This window comes from Bos indicus x Bos taurus, chromosome 5 (genome assembly GCF_003369695.1).
Source record: "Bos indicus x Bos taurus breed Angus x Brahman F1 hybrid chromosome 5, Bos_hybrid_MaternalHap_v2.0, whole genome shotgun sequence".
Classification (NCBI taxonomy): Eukaryota; Metazoa; Chordata; class Mammalia; order Artiodactyla; family Bovidae; genus Bos; species Bos indicus x Bos taurus.
Genome location: NC_040080.1, coordinates 90,410,066 through 90,431,340, shown reverse-complemented (window position 1 = coordinate 90,431,340; position 21,275 = coordinate 90,410,066). Strand labels below are relative to the sequence as shown.

The following is a 21,275-nucleotide window of genomic DNA, read 5'->3' as shown; positions in this document are numbered from 1 at the left end:
GGGGCAGTACAAGGTAAAAGTGAAAAGTGAAAGTGAAGTAGCTCAGTTCAGTTCAGTTCAGTTCAGTTGCTCAGTCAGTCGTGTCTGACTCTTTGTGACCCCATGAATCCCAGCACGCCAGGCCTCCCTGTCCATCACCAACTCCCGGAGTTCACTCAGACTCACATCCATCGAGTCAGTGATGCCATCCAGCCATCTCATCCTTTGTCGTCCCCTTCTCCTCCTGCCCCTAATCCCTCCCAGCATCAGAGTCTTTTCCAATGAGTCAACTCTTCCCATGAGGTGGCCAAAGTACTGGAGTTTCAGCTTTAGCATCATTCCTTCCAAAGAAATCCCCCAGATGATCTCTTTCAGAATGGACTGGTTGGATCTCCTTGCAGTCCAAGGGACTCTCAAGAGTCTTCTCCAATACCACAGTTCAAAAGCATCAATTCTTTGGCACTCAGCCTTCTTCACAGTCCAACTCTCACATCCATACATGACCACAGGAAAAACCATAGCCTTGACTAGACGAACATTTGTTGGCAAAGTAATGTCTCTGCTTTTGAATATGCTATTTAGGTTGGTCATAACTTTCCTTCCAAGGAGTAAGCGTCTTTTAATTTCATGGCTTCAGTCACCATCTGCAGTGATTTTGGAGCCCAGAAAAATAAAGTCTGACACCGTTTCCACTGTTTCCCCATCTATTTCCCATGAAGTGATGGGACCAGATGCCATGATCTGCATTTTCTGATGTTGAGCTTTAAGCCAATTTTTTCACTCTCCTCTTTCACTTTCATCAAGAGGCTTTTTAGTTCCTCTTCACTTTCTGCCATAAGAGTGGTGTCATCTGCATATCTGAGGTTATTGATATCTCTCCCGGCAATCTTGATTCCAGCTTGTGTTTCTTCCAGTCTTCTTGTGTTTCTCATGACGTACTCTGCATATAAGTTAAATAAGCAGGGTGACAATATACAGCCTTGACGTAGTCCTTTTCCTATTTGGAACCAGTCTGTTGTTCCATGTCCAATTCTAACTGTTGCTTCCTGACCTGCATATAGATTTCTCAAGAGGCAGGTCAGGTGGTCTGGTATTCCCATCTCTTGAAGAATTTTCCACAGTTTATTGTGATCCACACAGTCAAAGGCTTTGGCATAGTCAATAAAGCAGAAATAGATGTTTTTCTGGAACTCTCTTGCTTTTTCCATGATTCAGCGGATGTTGGCAATTTGATCTCTGGTTCCTCTGCCTTTTCTAAAACCAGCTTGAACATCAGGAAGTTCACGGTTCACATATTGCTGAAGCCTGGCTTGGAGAATTTTGAGCATTACTTTACTAGCATGTGAGATGAGTGCAATTGAAGTCGCTCAGTCCTATTCAACTCTTTGTGACCCTAAGGACTGTAGCCTACCAGGCTCCTCTTTCCATGGGATTTTCCAGTGGGTCTCAAACTTGTTTGCACATCAGAATCACTTGGGAAGTTTTTAGAAAATTCCCTAGTCTCACTCTTCATGATTCTAGGCCTTGGACACATATTTTGGATTCTCATGACCAGCTGGGCAGGAAAGGGGTGGTGAGGCTACTTTACTTTCTTGGGGGTAGCCATTCAACAGCAATTCTAGAGCACTGGGTTCTCAGTGAAGTCACCCCATCAGTAGCATCAGCATCACCTGGAAATGCATTAGAAATGCAAGTCCTCAGGCCCTACCAAAGACTTAATGACCAGAAACTCTAACTGTGGGCCCAGCAACCTGTTTCAACAAGAACCCTTGAGGGGATTCTGATGCATACTTGACAACCCCTGGTCTAGAGGAGGAACCTACTGAAGGTCAGGCACGTGGAAGTGCTGTGGTCTTGGCTTTTAAGGAGGCTGGAATTTAGCAGAAAGAAGTTCAGGACCTCAATAAATGCATCTCTTCCCCTAGGCAAGGGTCTAAGGAACCTGAGCACCTGGGAGAGGCACAGATGTGTTTCTATAAGGGGACTTGGTTGTATTAGAGTCTGATTTAATTCAACACATTATTCATTGTGAGAGGGTGATTCCTAGGCATGGGGCAGGAAAAACATGGGTTTGGGAAGATTTGTTTTGTTTTCAGTGAGAGGGAGGTCATCAGAAGAGAGAAAGGAAAAACAAAAGACAGGGAGACACAAAGTAATAAGAACTAAAACTTATGTGGAGCCCTTACTATATGCCAGGCACTGTGCTAAGAGTTTTGCAAACACTGTCTCATTTAATCCTCCCAACAGCCCTTTAAACTATAATTATCACTCCCATTTAATGCATAGAGAAATGGAGGCACAGACAAGTCAAGCTGCCCATAGAAGCAGACCTTGAACCAGGGCCAATATAACTCCTGAGCCCATGCATTTTACCAATATGCTTTGGTGCCTCTCCTAGAGAACAAGAAGAAGTTCTCACTTGCCATTTGCTAAAAAAAAAAAACTCTTCAATGGCTCACTAGTGCCTGGAGAATTAAACTTATCTTAGACGGCTTGGTATTCAAGGTCTCTTATTCTGTGATACCAAAATTCCCTCCAGCCTTTACCACCCCCTATCAAGATTCTTGCACTTCCGCCACGCTGGATTAATTTCTCCATCTTTGAACATTTCTGACTACTTCACTTCCCATTCCCCTCCCCGTTGGGATCCTATCCATTCCTCAGGCTCAACTCAAATGCCTCTTCCTCCCTGATTCCCAGCCAGAAGAGGGCTTGCTCCCCCGCCCCGAACCCCTGGGGACACACTCCGCATCTCCGTACTCTGCGCCGTGTGTAGGGCGCAGTACACCGTACACGTAAGTACACCTAAGTGCTCCACACGGGCTGGTGTAATTGACAAAGGGAACAGTGATTCTCGAATGGAGGTAGGGAGTAAGACCTGTAGAGATGGTGAGCAAATGAGAAGGAATTGGGAGATAAAAGCCGAAATGGGGAGAGGATGAAGACAAACACTGGGCGGCAACCAGACGGCCCGCCGCCAGGGCCGCGTCTCCTCCAGCCCCGCCCGGCCTTCCCATCCCCCCCACCCCGCTACTGCCCAGCGACCGACGGTGCCGGCTTCCCGGTCGCGACTTCTGGGCAGGCGGCCCGCCCGACTCGAGGTGGGGCGCCGGGGTGGCGGGGCCGCGCGCTCGACCGGCCATCCGCGTCCTCGCATTAGCATAAATCCCATTAGCGGCTCCGGCGCGCCGCGGCGGCCGGGGGAGCGGGTAGGGCGAGGGCGGGCGTAACGGTGCTAATGCATCCTTCGACGGCGCGGTACAGCAGGCAGAGGCCCTTCTACAACCATTACCTCGCTGGTTCCTCCGAATCACCCGGTGCGTGGGGCTCTCCCAACGCGAGAGATTAAATAACCAGGCCAACATCTCCCCTCTAATAAGTGGCAGGGCCGGGAATCGAATCTGTGCTTTCTGGCATCAGTTCTCATGCTTTTCCCATCACAGCTCCAGGATGCCTCCCTACCCAGAGAACTACAGTTTGAGAAGAAAGGGGTTTAAAACATCCCTACACACACACACACACACACACACACACACTTACACACATATGCACACACACACACACACATTTTCAAGGGCTGGTGTAGCAGGGAAGGGGGTTGAATGGAATGGGAGGGGTGTGGTGGTGCTTTGGGGGAAGGGAGGAATGGGGTGTCAGTATCACCAACCCTCACCCATCATTTGGGACACAGAGTTTGGATGGTGGGGTGGAATGCTCCCACTGTCTTATTGAATGCACCTCTGCTCCCTCACATGACTATTTATTGGAGCTGCAAAAGCAAGAGATTATAGCAGTAAATTAGAGGAGTACAATCTCTGTTCTCTGGACGTTTATGGTCTTGTGGGTAAAATCAGGAATATTTGCTGGGCACTCACTGTGTGCCAGAAACTGTGCAAAGTGTTTTATATGGACAGCTCACTTATCTATGAAATAGGTTCCTAGACAAGTGAGCAAAGGCACAGATGGCTTCTAAAAGTCCATATAGTTGGTGACTAGAAGAACCAGGAAGATGAAAAAGATGAGCTGACCTGTGGGAGGAAGTCGTTCTAGGGAAGCTTATAGGGAAAGGCGTGGCTCTAGGCCTCGGAGACCTCCCTGAGCAAGGCAGAAAACATCTCAGCTGCTGCAAAGGATTAGGAAAATTTAGCCAGGTGAAGAGGCTGTGGCGGTGGGAAAGAGGAGCTGGAAATGCCAGAGGGTCACGAAATGCAGCTCTAAGGGCAAGCCAGGGCCAGGTTAGGAGAGCCTTGTTAAGGATTTTGGTCTTTATTGAGGAGGAAGTTGAAGTCATTAATGGTTTTAAACAAGAGAGAAGCATGATTAGAATTACATTCTTAAAAGATCATTCAGGGTGTAAAAAATGCAAGTGAAGGGTAACCAGATTCACTGATGGCTTGGACAACTGAGTTGGGATTAAGGTGGAGAAGGTAGGAAGAAGTGGATACATACAAACAGATACTTAAGAACTGCGCTGAAGTAGGACTTCTCTGGTAGTCCAGTGGTTAAGAATCCACCTGCCGATGCAGGGGACACAGGTTTGATCCCTGGCCTGAGAAGATTCCACATGCCATGGGGTGATGAATCTCACAGGCCACTGCTACTGGAGTCCCTGTGCTCTAGAAAACCCGAAAGTGGCAACTCCTGAGCCCGCGTGCCCTAGAGCCTGCACTCTGCCACCACAATGAGAAGCCTGGGCACCAGCAAGTAAGACCCAGCGCAGCCAAGTGATAAAAGAAAAAAATAAAAGAATATTTTTTTAAAAAGACTTGTTTTAAGTAATTGGATAAGGGGTGAAGGGGAGAAGGTGAGAACTGAGTCATTTTACATCCCCTTCTCTCCCTCAACCCCTAATCATTTAATAAATCCATTTCATTTCATGAATATCTTTGCCACCTGTTCCCTCCTTTCCATTCCCACTGCCACTTGTCTAATTCAGCTTGTGTCCTCTCCCTAACAATGAAGCAAGTCTTTCTACTTTCAGATTTTCCCCTCTCTAAACAAACCTCCATGCCATTTGAGCATGGTGGTTGTGGTTTAGTCACTAAGTCATGTCCAAGGCTTGCGAGCCTATGAACTGTAGCCTGCCACATTCCTCTATCCATGACATTTTCTGGGCAAGAATACTGGAGTGAGTTTCCATTTCCTTCTCCAGGGGATCTTCCCAACCCAGGTTTCCTGCACTGCAGGCAGTCTCCTGCGTTGCAGGTGGATTCTTTACTACTGAGCCATCAGGGAAGCCCCCATTTGAGCACACGACCTATGTAAAATGCAAGCATAATCAGAGTCAACCCAGGCCCTATTATCTTGTCATTGTGTCAGTTATAGGATAAAGTCCCATCCCTTCCTAGTCTGGTCATTCTTTGCTAGCGTACATTACATGTGTCAAAGCTATGGTTTTTCCAGTAGTCATGTATGGATGTGAGAGTTGGACTATAAAGAAACCTGAGTGCCGAAGAATTGATGCTTTTTGAACTGTGGTGTTGGAGAAGACTCTTGAGAGTCCCTTTGACTGCAAGGAGATCCAACCAGTCCATCCTAAAAGGAAATCAACCCTGAATATTCATTGGGAGGACTGAAGCTGAAGCTCCAATACTTTGGCCACCTGATGTGAAAAGCTGACACTGGAAAAGACCCTGATGCTGGGAAAAATTGAGGGCAAGAGGAGAAGGGGATGACAGAGGATGAGATGGTTGGATGGCATCACTGTCTCAATGGACACGAGTTTGAGCAAACTCAAGGAGATAGTGATGGACAGAGAAGCCTGGCATGCTGCAATTCATGGTATCTCAAAGAGTTGGACAGGATTTAGTGACTGAACAACAACAATATTATGTGTTGTAAGGATCAGTAGAGATCTGTGCTGTGTGGTTGTAATGTAAACTCTCTTGTCTGAGGAGGCCTTACAAATAGCTGTGAAAAGAAGAGAAGCAAAAGGCAAAGGAGAAAAGGAAAGATATACCCATCTAAATGCAGAGTTCCAAAGAATAGCAAGAAGAGATAAGAAAGCCTTCCTCAGCGAGCAATGCAAAGAAATAGAGGAAAACAATATAATGGGAAAGACTAGAGACCTCTTCAAGAAAATTAGAGATACCAAGGGAACATTTCATGCAAAGATGGGCACAATAAAGGACAGAAATGGTAGGGACCTAACAGAAGCAGAAGATATTAAGAAGAGGTGGCAAGAATACACAGAAGAACTATACAAAAAAGATCTTCATGACCCAGATAACCATGATGGTGTGATTACTCACCTAGAGCCAGACATCCTGGAAAGTGAAGTCAAGTGGGCCTTAGGAAGCATCACTATGAACAAAGCTAGTGGAGGTGATGGAATTTCAGTTCACCTATTTCAAATCCTAAAAGATGATGCTGTGAAAGTACTGCACTCAATATGCCAGCAAATCTGGAAAACTCAGCTGTGGCCACAGGACTGGAAAAGGTCAGTTTTCATTTCAATCCCAAAGGAAGGCAATGCCAAAGAATGTTCAAACTACTGTGCAATTGCACTCATCTCACATGCTAGCAAAGTAATGCTCAAAATTCACCAAGCCAAGCTTCAACAGCATGTGAACTGTGAACTTCCAGATGTTCAAGCTGGATTTAGAAAAGGCAGAGGAACCAGAGATCAAATTGCAACATCTGTTGGATCATTGAAAAAGCAAGAGAGTTCTGGAAAAAACATCTACTTCTGCATTTTTGACTATGCCAAAACCTTTGACTGTGTGGATCACAACAAACTGTGGAAAATTCTTAAAGAGACAGAAATACCAGACCACCTGACCTGTATCCTGAGAAATCTGTATGCAGGTCAGGAAGCAACAGTTAGAACTGGATATGGAACAACAGACTGGTTCCAAATCAGGAAAGGAGTGCATCAAGGCTGTATATTGTCACCCTGCTTATTTAACTTATATGCAGAGTACATCATGAGAAATCCTGGCTGCATGAAGCACAAGCTGGAATCAAGATTGCCAGGCGAAATATCAATAATCTCAGATATGCAGATGACACCACCCTTATGGCAGAAAGTGAAGAACTAAAGAGTCTCTTGATGAAAGTGAAAGAGGAGAGTGGCTTAAAACTCAGCATTCAGAAAACTAAGATCATGGCATCTAGTCCCATAACTTCATGGCAAATAGATGGGGAAGCAATGGAAACAGTGACAGACTTTATTTTGGGGGGCTCCAAAATCACTGCAGATGGTGACTGCAGCCATGAAATTAAAAGACGCTTACTCCTTGGAAGAAAAGTTATGACCAATCTAGACAGCATATTAAAAAGCAGAGACATTATTTTGCCAACAAAGGTCCGCCTAGTCAAAGCTATGGTTTTTCCAGTAGTCATGTATGGATGTGAGAGTTGGACTATAAAGAAAGCTGAGCGCCGAAGAATTGATGGCCTGTCAATGGCACCCCACTCCAGTACTCTTGCCTGGAAAATCCCATGGACAGAGGAGCCTGGTACGCTGCAGTCCGTGGGGTTGCGAAGAGTCGGATAGGACTGAGCGACTTCACTTTCACTTTTTACCTTCATGCATTGGAGAAGGCAATGGCAACCCACTCCAGTGTTCTTGCCTGGAGAATCCCAGGGACGGCGGAGCCTGGTGGGCTGCTGTCTATGGGGTCGCACAGAGTTGGACACGACTGAAGCGACTTAGCAGCAGCAGCAGCAGCAGCTGGAGAAGACTCTTTGAGAGTCCCTTGGACTGCAAGGGGATCCAACCAATCCATTCTAAAGGAAATCAGTCCTGAATATTCATTGGAACGACTGATTCTGAAGCTGAAATTCCAATACTTTGGCCACCTGATGCAAACTGACTCATTTGAAAAGTCCCTGATGCTGGGAAAGATTGAAGGTGGGAGGAGAAGGGGACGACAGAGGATGAGATGGTTGGATGGCATCACCGACTCCACGGACATGAGTCTGAGTAAACTCCGGGAGTTGGTGATGGACAGGGAGGCCTGGCGAGCTGCAGTCCATGGGGTCGCAGAGTCGACTGAGGGACTGAACTGAACTGAACTGTCGGCTCAGTAAATCTTCCGAAATTCTTCCTATTGAATGGAGAGATTATCCACTTCTCAGTTAAGAATTTCCAAAAGTCCTATTTCCGGGTCTGGGGAAAACAGGCCCAGAAAAATTTGCCCTCAAAAAGTATCATTTGCCTTTAGTCAACATGGTATCTTGAATGCCTTCAAGAAAGTGTTCCGGAGGGAGTGGGGCGAAGGGAGAAAGAAAACCCCCAAAACTGTTGACCTTAGTCAAGATGGGTGCCTTTGGCCTCGCTCTATCAGAACGCGCATGCCCACTCTTGTGTCCCCGCCCTTCTCCGTTGCCCTGGCGTGTGCGTCAGAGCGTGGGCGGGGGGAAACACCGCGGGAGGAATAAATTTCTCTGTGATTGGTTGGTGCAGGATTTCAAACCTGGCCTAGCGGCGCGGTGCTGTTCTGCCGTTGGGTGAGACGCGGAGGGAAGTAGAAGGCCGCCCGGGTGGGGCCAGGCGGACCCGAAAAGGTGGGTGTCGGGGGTTGCGAGGAGAGGTGTTTGTGGCGCTGGGTCTTTTGGGGGAGGGAGGCGTCCCCGGTTGGTGAGCTGTGGCCCTCACGGGGTCGGGGTAGGGGGAGGCCGGCACCAACAGCTCCTCCTCCGCGGCCCTCCTCCGGCCGGGGGCGCGGGCGGCCTGAGCGGGCTTTACTTAGGGAGTGGGGGGGTTCTTTCGTGGCGCCATGTTTTGTGGAAAGCCGGGGGCGTCTTTTTGAGATGGTGACTTCAACAGGGCAGAAGCTACCCCAAATAAATGGCTTTCACTTAAAGACAGAAAGTAGGTGGGGTAGCAAGACTTTTTCGACGGTTCTTTTCGGAGGAACAAAACTTTTTCAATGGGAAAAGCCCTGGTGTTCTAGAGGCCGAGGCGGCTTGGAGTGGAGCCCCACTTTCTAGTGGGCTGTGTGAGTCTCGGGAAATGATGACATTTGCCTTTCTCATTAAAATCTCAGCCTTAGAAACAGCAAGGCCTTACTTTATCCTTTCACATAGATCCCTGTTCATATCTAGATCCTATAGACTCATCTACAGAGGGAGTCTATAGGAGGGAGTGTATAGGATTGTGGGTTGGGTGGGAAGATAAGCTTATTTTTAAAGAAACGTCATCGTACTCTTTAATGTGGTGGGTGAGCTTTCGAGTTATTGAAAATGTTTAGGGAAGACGCCTTTCCTATAGGTTAATCATTCAACAGGCATTCAGTGCAAAATTAAGTACAAGACAGTCTTACTTGGCTTTAAATGAGCTTGCAACTTATTTGTGCTAATAGAACTTAGAAAGATAACTGTGGTGAATATAGTAGGCCTTTACACTGTTGAGAATACGTTAGTCCGGCCCTTTTAGAAAATATTTTGCACCATTTATCAAGAGTCATAAGAGATTTTTTTTACCATCTAACTTGGTACTCCAAGCCTTGGAAGTGCATTTTTAAGGAACATGGCCACTTGAAGAAAAACACTGTCCGTAGTGATGTTCAGCTTATTCGTTCATTGAATATTTTATCATCATTTGCCAAATGTCAGTCATTGTTCTAGGCACCAGAAACTCATCAGTGAGCAAAAATCTCTGCCTTCTTGGACGTTAAACTAGTGGGGAGACAAACAATAATCCAAATAAGTCAGTTAATATGTAAATATGTTAGATGTAGATAAATTTTTTTGAGCAAAGTAAAGCAGGAGTTTGGGGGGAAAGATGCAATTTGAAAGGGTGGTTAACAATGGGACAATGTTTTTTTTAATTGAAGTGTAGTTGATTGACAGTGTTGTGTTAGTTTCTGGTTACAGCAAAGTGAATCATGTTCTTTTTCATATTTTTTTCCATTATGGATTTTCTCCATTATGGATAATTACAGGTCCTGCTATACAGTACTCTTGCCTGGAAAATCCCATGGACGGAGGGGCCTGGTGGGCTGCAGTCCATGGGGTCGCTAGGAGTGGGACACTACTGAGCGACTTCACTTTGACTTTTCACTTTCATGCATTGGAGAAGGAAATGGCAACCCACTCCAGTGTTCTTGCCTGGAGAATCCCAGGGACGGGGGAGCCTGGTGGGCTGCCGTCTATGGGGTCTCACAGAGTTGGACACGACTGAAGCAACTTAGCAGCAGCAGCAGCAGCAGCTATACAGTAGGACTTTGTATGTTTGTCTGTTTTATGTATAGTTGTTTGTATCTGCTAATCCCAAACTCCTAATTTATCCCACCCTCTTAGTGCAGGAGACCCGGGTTCAGTCCCTGGGTCGGGAAGATCTCCTGGAGAAGGGAATGGCAACCCACTCCAGTATTCTTGCCTGGAAAATCCCATGGATGGAGGAACCTGGTAGGCTACAGTCCATGGGGTCGCAAAGAGTCGGACACGACTGACTGACTTCACTTTCCTTTCACTTTCTTTCGTTTTTGGTTGCCATAAGTTGGTTTTCCATTTCTGTTTCATAAATAAGTTCATTTGTGCTGTATTTTAGATTTTACATATAAGCAATGTCATATGGTATTTGTCTTTTTCCGATTTCCTTCACTTAGTATGATAATCTCTAGGTCCATCCATGTTGCTGCAGATGGCATTATTTCATTCAGGGCTGAGTAGTATTCTACTGTGTGTGTGTGTATATACATAGGTGTGTGTGTATATATTATGTGTAATATATATATGTGTATATATATTATATACACACACACCCGTACATGCCCCTTCTTTATCCATGCATCTGTTGATGGGCATTTAGGTCGTGTCCATGTCATAGCTATTGTAAATAGTGCTGCTGTGAACATTGGGGTACATATATTTTTCAAACCATTGTTTTTTTCTGGATATATGCCCAGGAGTGGGATTACCAAATCATATGGCAAGTCTGTTTTTAGTTTTTCAGGACCTTCCGTACTGTTTTTTCCATAGTGGCTGCTCCAGTTTATAATCCTGCCAACAGCGCAGGAAGGTTCCCTTTTCTCCATACCCTCTCTAGCATTTGTTATTTGCAGACTTTTTAATGATGGCCATTCTGACTTGTGTGAGGTGGTACCTCATTGTGATTTTGATATGCATTTCTCTAATAATTAGTGATGTTGAACATCTTTTCATGTGCTTTTGGGCGGCTTGTATGAGTAAATGACATTTGAATAAATACCTGAAGAAAGTGAGGGAGTGACCATCTGAAAAATTCTAAGTAGAGGTAAACAGAATTACCCAAATGTTCAAGGAAGAGAACAGTTAAATAAATGTTTATCAACTTCTTGCAACTTAATGGAAACATGGTAGAAAAAAGTAAGAATATATAAATCTATGATTGCAGTTCTATGAAATATGAGTGCATAATGGGCAAAGATTACTTAGGGAGGTGCATTGAGTTCAGGGTGGTGAGGTTTTAGTTTCACCATTAAAAAATGTTACTTTTTTTTTGAACAGAGAAAATTAACAGTATGAGGCAGCGTTTTATATCTGCCAGATGAGTGTTTTAGATAATAAAGAGGTTGTTTTATACTAAAATGATTATGGAACGCTTTCCATAAGTTGATAATACTTACATTAGACCCTGAAGAATGGAACACTTTGGAATGGAAAGAATTCACAGAAGAAAAAGAATAAAAGGAGAACTTAGTATAATGAACTGGTAATGATTTTATGAAAAATAGTAATTTGTCTCGTTCTGCTTTTTTTTTGGGGGGGGCGTACTGCACGGGCTTGTGGGATCCTAGTTCCCCCACCAGGATAGCTGGGCCCTCCGCAGTGAAAGTGCAGAGCCCTAACTGCTGGACTGCCAGGGAATTCCCTCTTATTCCGTATTTTAATCTTCATTCATGTTGGACTGAAGGTGTTCTGTTTACTCTTTCTGCAGTTGACTTGCTCATGAGAACATTTGTTTTCAAGATATTCCTTCTGCCTGCCAATTGAATAGAGGCTTTGATATGGTGAAGCAAAAGCTGGACATTTGGGAAAAAGAATTGTTCTGAAATAACTTTCATATGAAAGCATTTTGTAGTATTGAGACAGTCTTAGGGGATGTTTTTCCTTGGCAGCAGAGAACTGGTATTGTTAATTTCTTGGGACTCTTTGGATTTAGTAACGTTTGTGAGAATGTTTTTCATCAAAACTCTTTCCTGAAAAACTCATTGCTTTGTCTTACAATATTTAACACTCTTGATGCATCTAAAACCTGATGTATAGGTCTCTTAATAATGTTATTTGTAGGGGGAGGAAGAAGAGGATAGAGACTTTTCCCAGGATACTCTGCAGTAAGATCTGCAATAGTCTGTTATTCTGAAGGATGATGTCTGTTCTCTTGGCTGGGTGATTGAAATTAAATTGGGGACTCAGAGCAATCACATCAAGCTGAGACTCTTTCCTGGTGATGCCAAATTGCTCCCTTAAGGATACTCACAGATTGGGAATCTGTAACATAGTGACTTCTCCACCTCTGGGGCTTCTCATCAATAACAGCTGAGATTCTCTAGCACCTTTTTGTTTAAAGTGCTCCACAAACTGATTTCCTTGCTACACACAAGGATCATTTCAGCTTTCCCAGAAGACAGCCGCCTCTGTAGTGAAAAAGTGACAGCTGTTTTACAGCTGCGCAGCAATGTACTACAATATGACTTTGTTTGTGTTTCCGTTCACATTAGTGTATCTCCTAGCTATGAGCTAAATAATAAAGGGGGAGAAATAAACAAGTATTCATGAGGGTGAAGATGTGACCCAGCAGGAAAATTAACACGATTTTTAGTTGATACTGAATAGAATGAGTAAATTTCAACTTGTCAAGATATCAGGGTTAGTACTGATACAGAAAGATATTTTTGTCATCTATAAATAATTCCTTAGAGTCACTTCTATAGAACACAAATAAAAATACATAGTTCCCCAGCATACAAAGTGAAGAGGATTATATTTTCTGGTGCTATTTGGATTGCCCAAAGTAATTCTGTCTTAGAGGAAAAACTAGCTCTTCTCAGATGCTATGAGGCTCATGTAGAAGAGCTTGTTTAAGAGCCTAGACCATGTCAAATTTTACTGTCTCCTCCGTTTTTGATTTGAAGTCCAGCTGTGGTTTGCTAATCACTATTCTAGGATGTAACTAACAACAATCACACAAAAACAAAACCAAAAAATTTATACCCACTCTAATACCCTATAGTCTTATTGTGAGGTTTGCTTTATACAGTATAAAACTTTTATCTCCATTAATTTGTAGAATTCTTTGAGGCAAATATGGCAAGTATTTTTGTTCCCATTTATAGATGTGTTTCAGAATTTTAAGTGACTTATCCACGGTTATACAACAGGTAAATAAAAACTAAAAGTTTATCCTAGGGCTTCTGTCACCTTTATTTAACTGTTTTCTTTGTTTCCATGTATATTAAACATGTTCAGGTAGAATGGAAATGCTTTTGACAATTAAATCATGGTGGGGAATGTGTCTGTATTCATTCATGAGTTTGTTCTCTGGCTTCAATTTATCAAGTGTTTTTTTTCTTTTTTTTTTTTTTAAATACTGAGCCTTTGCAATTTAGTTCCAAATGTAAGGTTTCTCCTTTCAAATTTAGAGTCTAGCTGGGACATAGCTGGTGAAGTTAAAATAGAGTACAAGATGAATGTGCCACGTGAGCAAAGCAGTTGAGGAAAGATTGGGACCAGAGAGGTCAGTTGAAGTGAATGTTAATGACCTGCATGTGTTGAGGGGCTGGCTGTAACATGCATGAGAGAAGAATCCACAAAGTTCGGTGACTATATTTGTAGGAAAGGGAGTAACTTAAGGTGACTCTGAGGTTTGAAACTGAGTGACTGGGAGAATGATAAAAATAAGAAAATCAAAGTTTGATGTCAGGAGGAGGAGGACCAGGGTAGGTCAGTGGGTAGAGTAGTTGATAATATATGTGAGGGAAGGATGTTTTCAAAATCAAGCTCGGCATCCAAGTCATCCCGAATTGAGAGCTATAGGATTGAGTCAGCGGAGGGAGAGCTGAGGGCCAGAGAGAGAAATGGGGGGGCTGTCTGTAGCTATGCAATGACTCAAATGGGGTAGTTGGATACATTGAAACAGCTGTCTCCTAGGTACTAGGCATCCTGTTAGGAGAACAATGTAGATTGGGGTAGTTGTGTGAAATCACAGTTACTACAGTGAGATGTCCCCAAGTAGGTACTCTGTGTCTTTAGTCTTTTCAGGAATCAAGTTGTGTTTTCAAGAAAGTACCTCCACACAGTGCTCACTCTAGGGAGTGGTGTACACAAGAAAATAGTGAAACAAGAATAGAGGAACTTGAGAAAATAAAGAATTTCTCTTAAAGGGGACAGAGAATCAGATTGTTGTCATTTAAGTCGTAAAAGTCCTCTGATTTTTTTTTTAATGACCAGTTTTCGGTATTCTAGTTGCACTGTCGAATTTTCCTTTTCTGCTTGTGTGCTCAGTCGTGTCTGACTCTTTGCAACCCCATGGACTGTAGCCCGCCAGGCTCCTCTGTCCATGGGATTTCCCAGGCTAGAATACTGGTGGGGATTGCTATTTCCTCCTCCAGGGGAATCTTCCCAACCCAGGGATTGAATCTTTTCTGCATTCCTAGTGAAGTAGAAGTTCTTCTGTGTACTGAGCTCACTGTTGTACAATGTCAGATTATACAGATGAGGGAAGAGACGATAGACACGAATAATAACCCCATATTAAAACTGACCACCGACTTTGATTTTTATTGGGAGCCAAAGGAATTCATCATTTGAATAGGCTACTGAACGCCCTATCCCTGTTTTCTGTCCTGTAGCACAGAGATGTATTTGCCTTTCTTTGGTCATATTGTTAAAACCCAAGGGCATCTCTGTGACTTCTGCATCTTTTCCTACCAGTTTTAATACTAGTCTTGTAGTTTTGTTTCTAGTTTAGAGAAAGAGCTTTGTAATAAATTTGTCGGTCTGGTTGCTTAGCAGCTTGCTGTGATTATTATGTAGCTTGGAACAGATACATTGCCGTTTGAAAATCTTGGTTTCCGGCCCTGATTCAGGTATATATTGCATCCAAGCTTGGAATTGAAAGCTTTTTTGCTATTAGAGCAATCATCATACAAGTACAAATGAGTAATTCTGTAGCATTTAATAGAAAATCTTAATGTTTATATATTCCTTTTTCCTTTGGTTTTCCCTCCCCTTTCTTGCCCTTATAGCTTATAGTACAATGTTACAAACACTGTAAAGTCACTAATCCTTCATAAAAGAGTTCTTAAAATTTTATTTAGATGCATGAAAGAGGACCTGGACTAGAACATTCAAGGGATGATTAGGAGAACATAAGAAGAATCCTTTAATGGTGTTTCGGAGGACGTTCAGTTTTCAAATGAAATTTGATTTTTTAATTTCATTTCCTTGATAATTTTCATAACATCGCACTGATGTCTTTCTTTCTCAACTGTTAAGATCTTATTTCCTCAAAGTGTTCCCAGTTAAAGTCTATTTGGAACAGAACTGCCTGTAAGGACACCATTTTTAATGTAATATCAGCAAGTCTTTAGGGGGGAAATATGAAGCTTGAAATTCACTATTACAGAACACAGTAGCAAATGATTTTTCCTTTGCCCTTCTAGCTGTGAAGGTGGTGTATTGTCTCCTTGATGCCAGAATGTGGTACAACATAATCCTTTGCCTATACTTAGTACAAATTTATTAGACATAGTCCCTGCACGCAGTCCAGCAGAGAGCCTGCATTACAGAAATAATTCTTGTGCTGCTGAGCTGGCGATTTCCCCACTTAATCGCTCGTGTGACGTCATCTGTGCCGTTGGTAGGAAATGTGCTGACCATGTCCTGCATTTTAAAAGGCAGTTGCCACATGGGTACTAGCTAAAAATGAAATTAAAAATAAACCTTTCAAGTTACATTGAAAGTCTTCAAAGTACAGCAGGATTAAAGTGGCAAAAATGTTATATTAATCATTAGGCTCGACTAAGTAGTTGATCACCTAGTAATAAACTAACACACTTGTCCCTAATTGCTTTCTTCTCAGCTCCAAAGTGATTGTAGAATGGAGGAAAAGAAGTAGGCAGCAAGGGGTGTTACATTCAGGGGACTGAAATGCTTTTGTAATTTTCAAATGAGTCTTAAACATTCTAACTTTGTTTTTATAATAAGGATTACACAAAACATCAGTTGTTGACTTGAGATTCTCATAGTGGTAGCTTACACATGGATGAGTCCAGATGTTAGTCACTGATCACTGTGCTGGATTGCTACTGAATCTTTTGTCTGGGGGAGATGGCAGGACCCCTAATGTATATTTGATTTCTTGGCAGGAAGATGGATACTACGATGCTGAATATGCGGAATCTGTTTGAGCAGCTTGTACGCCGGGTGGAGATTCTCAGTGAAGGAAATGAACTCCGTAAGTCATTCTGAGATGGCCTGTGAGGAGAGAAAAAACAGATTTCAGATTTGGGCTTTCTACATAGCCTAAGTGTGTTCCAACCCTAAAATTGTTTTTCATTTTGAGTTACCTAAAAAAAAAACAATGGTCAGTTATTTGTGGTCAAAGCTTCATGGACACGGATTCTAAATGGTCACTTTTTTTTTTCCTGTAGTTATTTTTAAATGGGTTTTACCCAGATTTTTTCATTATTAAGGTTCTCTTTTCACTAAATAGTTGGCATTAGTTGCCGATTTCATTTTTGTATAACAAACTGGGCAAAATCTATTGAATTTCTAAGGATGTTGCTTTTTTCATTAGAGGAATAGTCGTGTACATTTTTTATCTGGGGTTTTCCCTGTGTCCTATAAAACATTTTCAATTGGAAAGGAGAAAAATGACATAATTTCTTTTTGAAGGAAGGACAATCCATCTGCTTTCACCTACTTCATATATTTGATGCTTAGTAATAAAGGTTTGAGGTTGGGTGGAGAGCTAGGGAGGCAAAGGAGGTGGTGATGGAATCGTCTTCTGGGAAGTAGATTAGTGACAAAGAAAGGTGGAGCCGATAGCTCTGACTTACTGATCTAAGGGAATTATTCTTTACTGGCTTTTCTTTGTGTTACCATCCTCTCCTATTTCAGATTTTCATGAATATCTAATTCAGTGGGTGTTGCTGCTAAGTCAGTCTCATTGGTATAAAAGTAATGCAAGAACTAAGTCTTAAAAATCTTCATAGTACTTACTATAGTGTGTTGCTTGTGCCATTCAGTGCTTTCTTTAATTTGATTCATGCTTTTAATAGCTTTCATTTACTTACAGCCCTTTCAAAACAATATTCTTTTTTCTCTAATAACTATTGCATGACCTTGTCATCTGGTACCAACTCAGTAACCATGATGGCATACTAATTAGGCTTTTCTTTGAGGTCACATCATCTCAGAAGACAGATTGTTTTGGAGTCCAGTGGGGAAGAGATCTTAAAATTCAGGTTCACTCAGCCCATATTCAGTGAGAACCTATCACAACTTCTAGCACATGTAGAGGGAAAGGGATGACTAAATGACTTCATGGAAAAAACTAGGGTTTGACTTGAGCCTTCAATTGGATATAGGGTAGGATCCCAACAGACAGAGGTAAAAGAGGTCATTGAGTGTTAAGGGAGACTTCTGAGTGGAGGCAAAAGGGTGTTGGATGTGAGGTAAATAAGGGTAAGTGGGGAATGACTTAATCAGAGCCGTGCTTTTGGAAAGTTACCCTGCCAGAGGTGGTGGCTGCATTAGAGGTGGAGGCTGAGAGGCTGATTAGGTGTTTGCCCTAGCTCAGGAAAGAGGCATTAGGGAGCCCTAACTGGAGCGATGATTGTGAGCGTGGAAATGGGCAGAAGAGGCTGTGATACTAAGATCTCTAGGAGGAAGCAGCTGATGGCATGTGGGGGCAGAGGGAGGAATTTGAGGTTTGGAGTCTTAGTAACTAGTGCTGGCTTTTAACTGTTATTTCTGTCTGTGAGATAGGAATTTTGCCACAAGGATTTGGAGATAAATGAGATACTAGGTTGTGAAAATACCTATGGAAAAAATATGCCGTAAAAATACAAGATATTTATTCTTACAGGAACCTTTATTTTATAAGTAAATTTCTGTCTTTCCTTAATTTCTGTTACAAAGTAGAGGTACATTTTGTACCCGCTCTGAATCCCTAACTTGGTATGTTGCCCTTTGAGGAACTAAAATGACTTAATGTCTTCTGGACTCTAGAATCTCCTTTTCTGCAACCACTCTAGTCTGTTATCTTCTTAGAGCCTAGGAATTCTTCCCATGCCTAATTGTCCCCTGACTCCTTACTCTTGCTCTTCATCATATAACTTCATTCCTTTCTTTTTTTTTGTACAGTAATATCTTAGTCATGTATGCAAATGCTCTGGTTTTGGTCTAATATAAACAAGCATTTAATCATTTGTATTAAAATAGGAATGCCTTCCTTTAAATGAACTGATACTTTATTTGGTTTCAGTTCTGTTGTCCGATTCAGTTAGATCTGTAACATATGCCATTTAACAATGAATGGGAATTAAACCCCAAATAAGACTTTTCAAGGAGTATCCTAAAGAACAAGCTAACCAGCAAATTAGGTCAAGTGAAAATCTTTTCATTCTTAAATTGTTTTTCAATTCAGGAAATAGTTGAGTGTGTAGGCAGCACTATATTTAGAAACATTGACCACAGTGTAGAACTAGAAAGCTTTTAGACTATGGAAAATGTGTTTCCTGTTCTTTATTTTTGAAAAAGGGAAGTATTACATACATTGAAAAATATGCAAACAATAAGTTCTTTGCTTGGTGAATCGTGAGAGTAAAATGTGACTAAGAACCAGCTCTTGTTTTTCAACTTTCTCTTTGTGAATCTATAATTTTGAAATATTTAAAGTTGCAAAAGGATATATTGTTTTCTTTTTCAGTTAAGGAGAAAAAAGCCCCTTAGTAATGTGTTCTAAACTGTTAACTAAACCAGTATATCATTTACAACTATTTCAATTGTAATAATATATTTTACTTTTTGAGATCCTTGATATTTGTATTATCTAAGATAACTAGGTCATAATATCCTGCTTTGCTAGAATCTGTTGTTTACTAAAAACTTGTTTCCTTGTGTGTCAGAATCAGTTTCTCTAGATTGAATTGTTATCCTAATTTGTAAGTTTGAAATTTGGTCAAATAATTAAAATTGCTTTAAAAAAGCATTATATTATTTCTATGCTCTTACGTTAAATTCAAATAGGAAAGGCTCCCTTATTACCAGAGAATCTGCTAGCTTTGTGTGAATTTGGCCTAGTTTCCACTGTAAACTGGGTTAATTTGACCAGCAGCAGATGTACACCTTGGAAGGTTCCTCCATGATGCTGGTGGAATGATGGCTTAGAGATACATTGAGGTTAACTAGAACAGTAAGGCATTGTAGAATTGTCTTTGCAGTAGTCTTTGCAGGTGATAAGAATGGATGCCACCAGAGTTGTTATGCTTTGAGGTGCTGCCTTGGAAGCGATGCTTCCTTTGCAGACATTTGAAGAGAGTCCACATTCCTCTTATCAGTGAGTCGTCCAAAGCTAGTATGATCTTCTCGTCCTGTGTCTTTCCATCTGGAATGTTTACATAACCCTTCAGGGCTGTGTTAAACAGCAGAAGCAAATTGGCTCTTTACTTTCAAATCAATATTTGTATAATTATACAGCTGAATGCGATTGCAGGCCTAGACATCTGTAATATTAATCTACATCTACTGGAGCATATTACAGCAGTTACATTTGAATTTGCTGTTTAACGCCTCTTTGGTGCAGCAACATGTGACTCTAAAGGAGGGTGTTTTTGTTTTATGGCCTAACTGTCCTGGTGCATGACAGCTGCCCCAAAGGTATCCTCCTTTGATTGCCTTCTGTTCAGGAGCTTTCACTGTTAGTGTTACATCTGGAGCCAGGTGACTAATGAGTTACTTATTTCATAGCAGATGCCACTGGCTAAGCCAAAAGTAAGTGGCCTATTGGAATAGGAGTTGCTCCCCACAAAACTCTTGACCAGAGTGATGAACATATATCAAGGATCTGCTCCTGGTTATTTTCAGCTGGATTTGCTCATAATTCAGCTAGTCCCTTAATTATGCATTTGGAGTAAAACTAACTGGAGGACTCATTTATTACAGCATTTATACTCTGTTTGGTGCTTGAATTATTAAAGTTTCCCCCTTTTCTTAGAATTTATCCAGTTGGCAAAGGACTTTGAAGATTTTCGTAAAAAGTGGCAGAGAACAGACCACGAGTTGGGCAAATACAAGGATCTTTTGATGAAAGCAGAGACTGAGCGTAGTGCTCTGGATGTTAAACTGAAACATGCACGCAATCAGGTGGATGTAGAGATCAAACGGAGACAGCGAGCTGAGGCTGACTGTGAAAAGCTGGTGTGTATTGTTTTTCTGCTAGCACTGTGACAGTGGGGGTGCCCTGTTTCTTCTTCATTAAAGAATTAGAAGCAGTTTGTCCATGATTGGAGCTGAAATTGCAACCAGAAATACTATTTTTCATAGGTTGAAATTTAAATTTTTAAAATTTTTTCTCCTTTAGATCTTAAACATTTACTTAATATACAGATTTCAAATGAGAATTTAAAGAATTAGGGGGAAAGGCAGGGAGATCCTAGCATATTTGATCTATTTCTTATTGTTGATTATAAGTGCTACCTAGAACATCCTCATGTAAGATAGTAACAGCTAGTACTTTGTCATTGATATAAGCAGGACAATTCTTAAGTCTTTATTGCGGCTCTTAATTTAGGATAAAGGGCTCGCTATGTTCAACCAATATGAACACTGGGACGTAGGGCACTGTCATTTTGATGTACCAGAGTGGGTCATGGTACAAAGGAAGCCCTTACTAGGAGGGATTAATCCATCTTGGTATACTGTTAGATGCCTCAGTAAGCTCAAATCGTCTGGTTCCAGTGCATCACAGCTTTGTATCCATTTTAATGCATTTTGCTCCACCATTTAGAAAGGTGGGTGGCTGCTTTGATCTGTAGAAGCCAATAATTGTCCTGATAAGATGACACTAAAGTGTTTTTGCTCTGTGAAATCTATTTTGGGACTCTGATTTTGCAGTCCTCTCTTTTCTTGAATTAGCGGTTTGATCCAAAAGTCTTGTAGCAGAAACCTCACTATTCTAGATAGAGTTCATTTTACCAGTCAGAAATCAGAGACGCAGTCTGGGCTTGATGTGAATTAATATGCTATTGGTGTAGCAGCCTTCCTGAAGGCTCATTTGCATAATGCTGTATTTTAATGTCTTCTGGTTTGCCTGTCCCATAAATTTAAGGTGAAGCTTTCTCCCCTGGTTAGTTAGGATG

The 21,275-nt window shown here is 42.0% G+C and overlaps 1 protein-coding gene across 5 annotated transcripts in view; it reads left to right on the top strand.

The window, feature by feature from the left end:
- RACGAP1 (Rac GTPase activating protein 1) overlaps positions 1 to 21,275 on the top strand; it is a 37,159-nt gene that overhangs the window by 3,154 nt on the left and 12,730 nt on the right. Inside the window, exons 1-3 of one of the 5 annotated variants that reach the window (XM_027542811.1) lie at positions 2,682 to 2,774; positions 16,278 to 16,366; positions 20,132 to 20,334. In XM_027542811.1, coding sequence (XP_027398612.1) covers positions 16,282 to 16,366; positions 20,132 to 20,334 — 288 coding nt within the window. In that variant the 5' untranslated portion in view covers positions 2,682 to 2,774; positions 16,278 to 16,281. Of the gene's footprint in view, positions 1 to 2,681; positions 2,775 to 8,358; positions 8,491 to 8,824; positions 8,925 to 16,277; positions 16,367 to 20,131; positions 20,335 to 21,275 lie in introns of those variants that run through there. The other 4 variants (XM_027542810.1, XM_027542808.1, XM_027542809.1 and 1 more) reach the window with 4 other exon arrangements.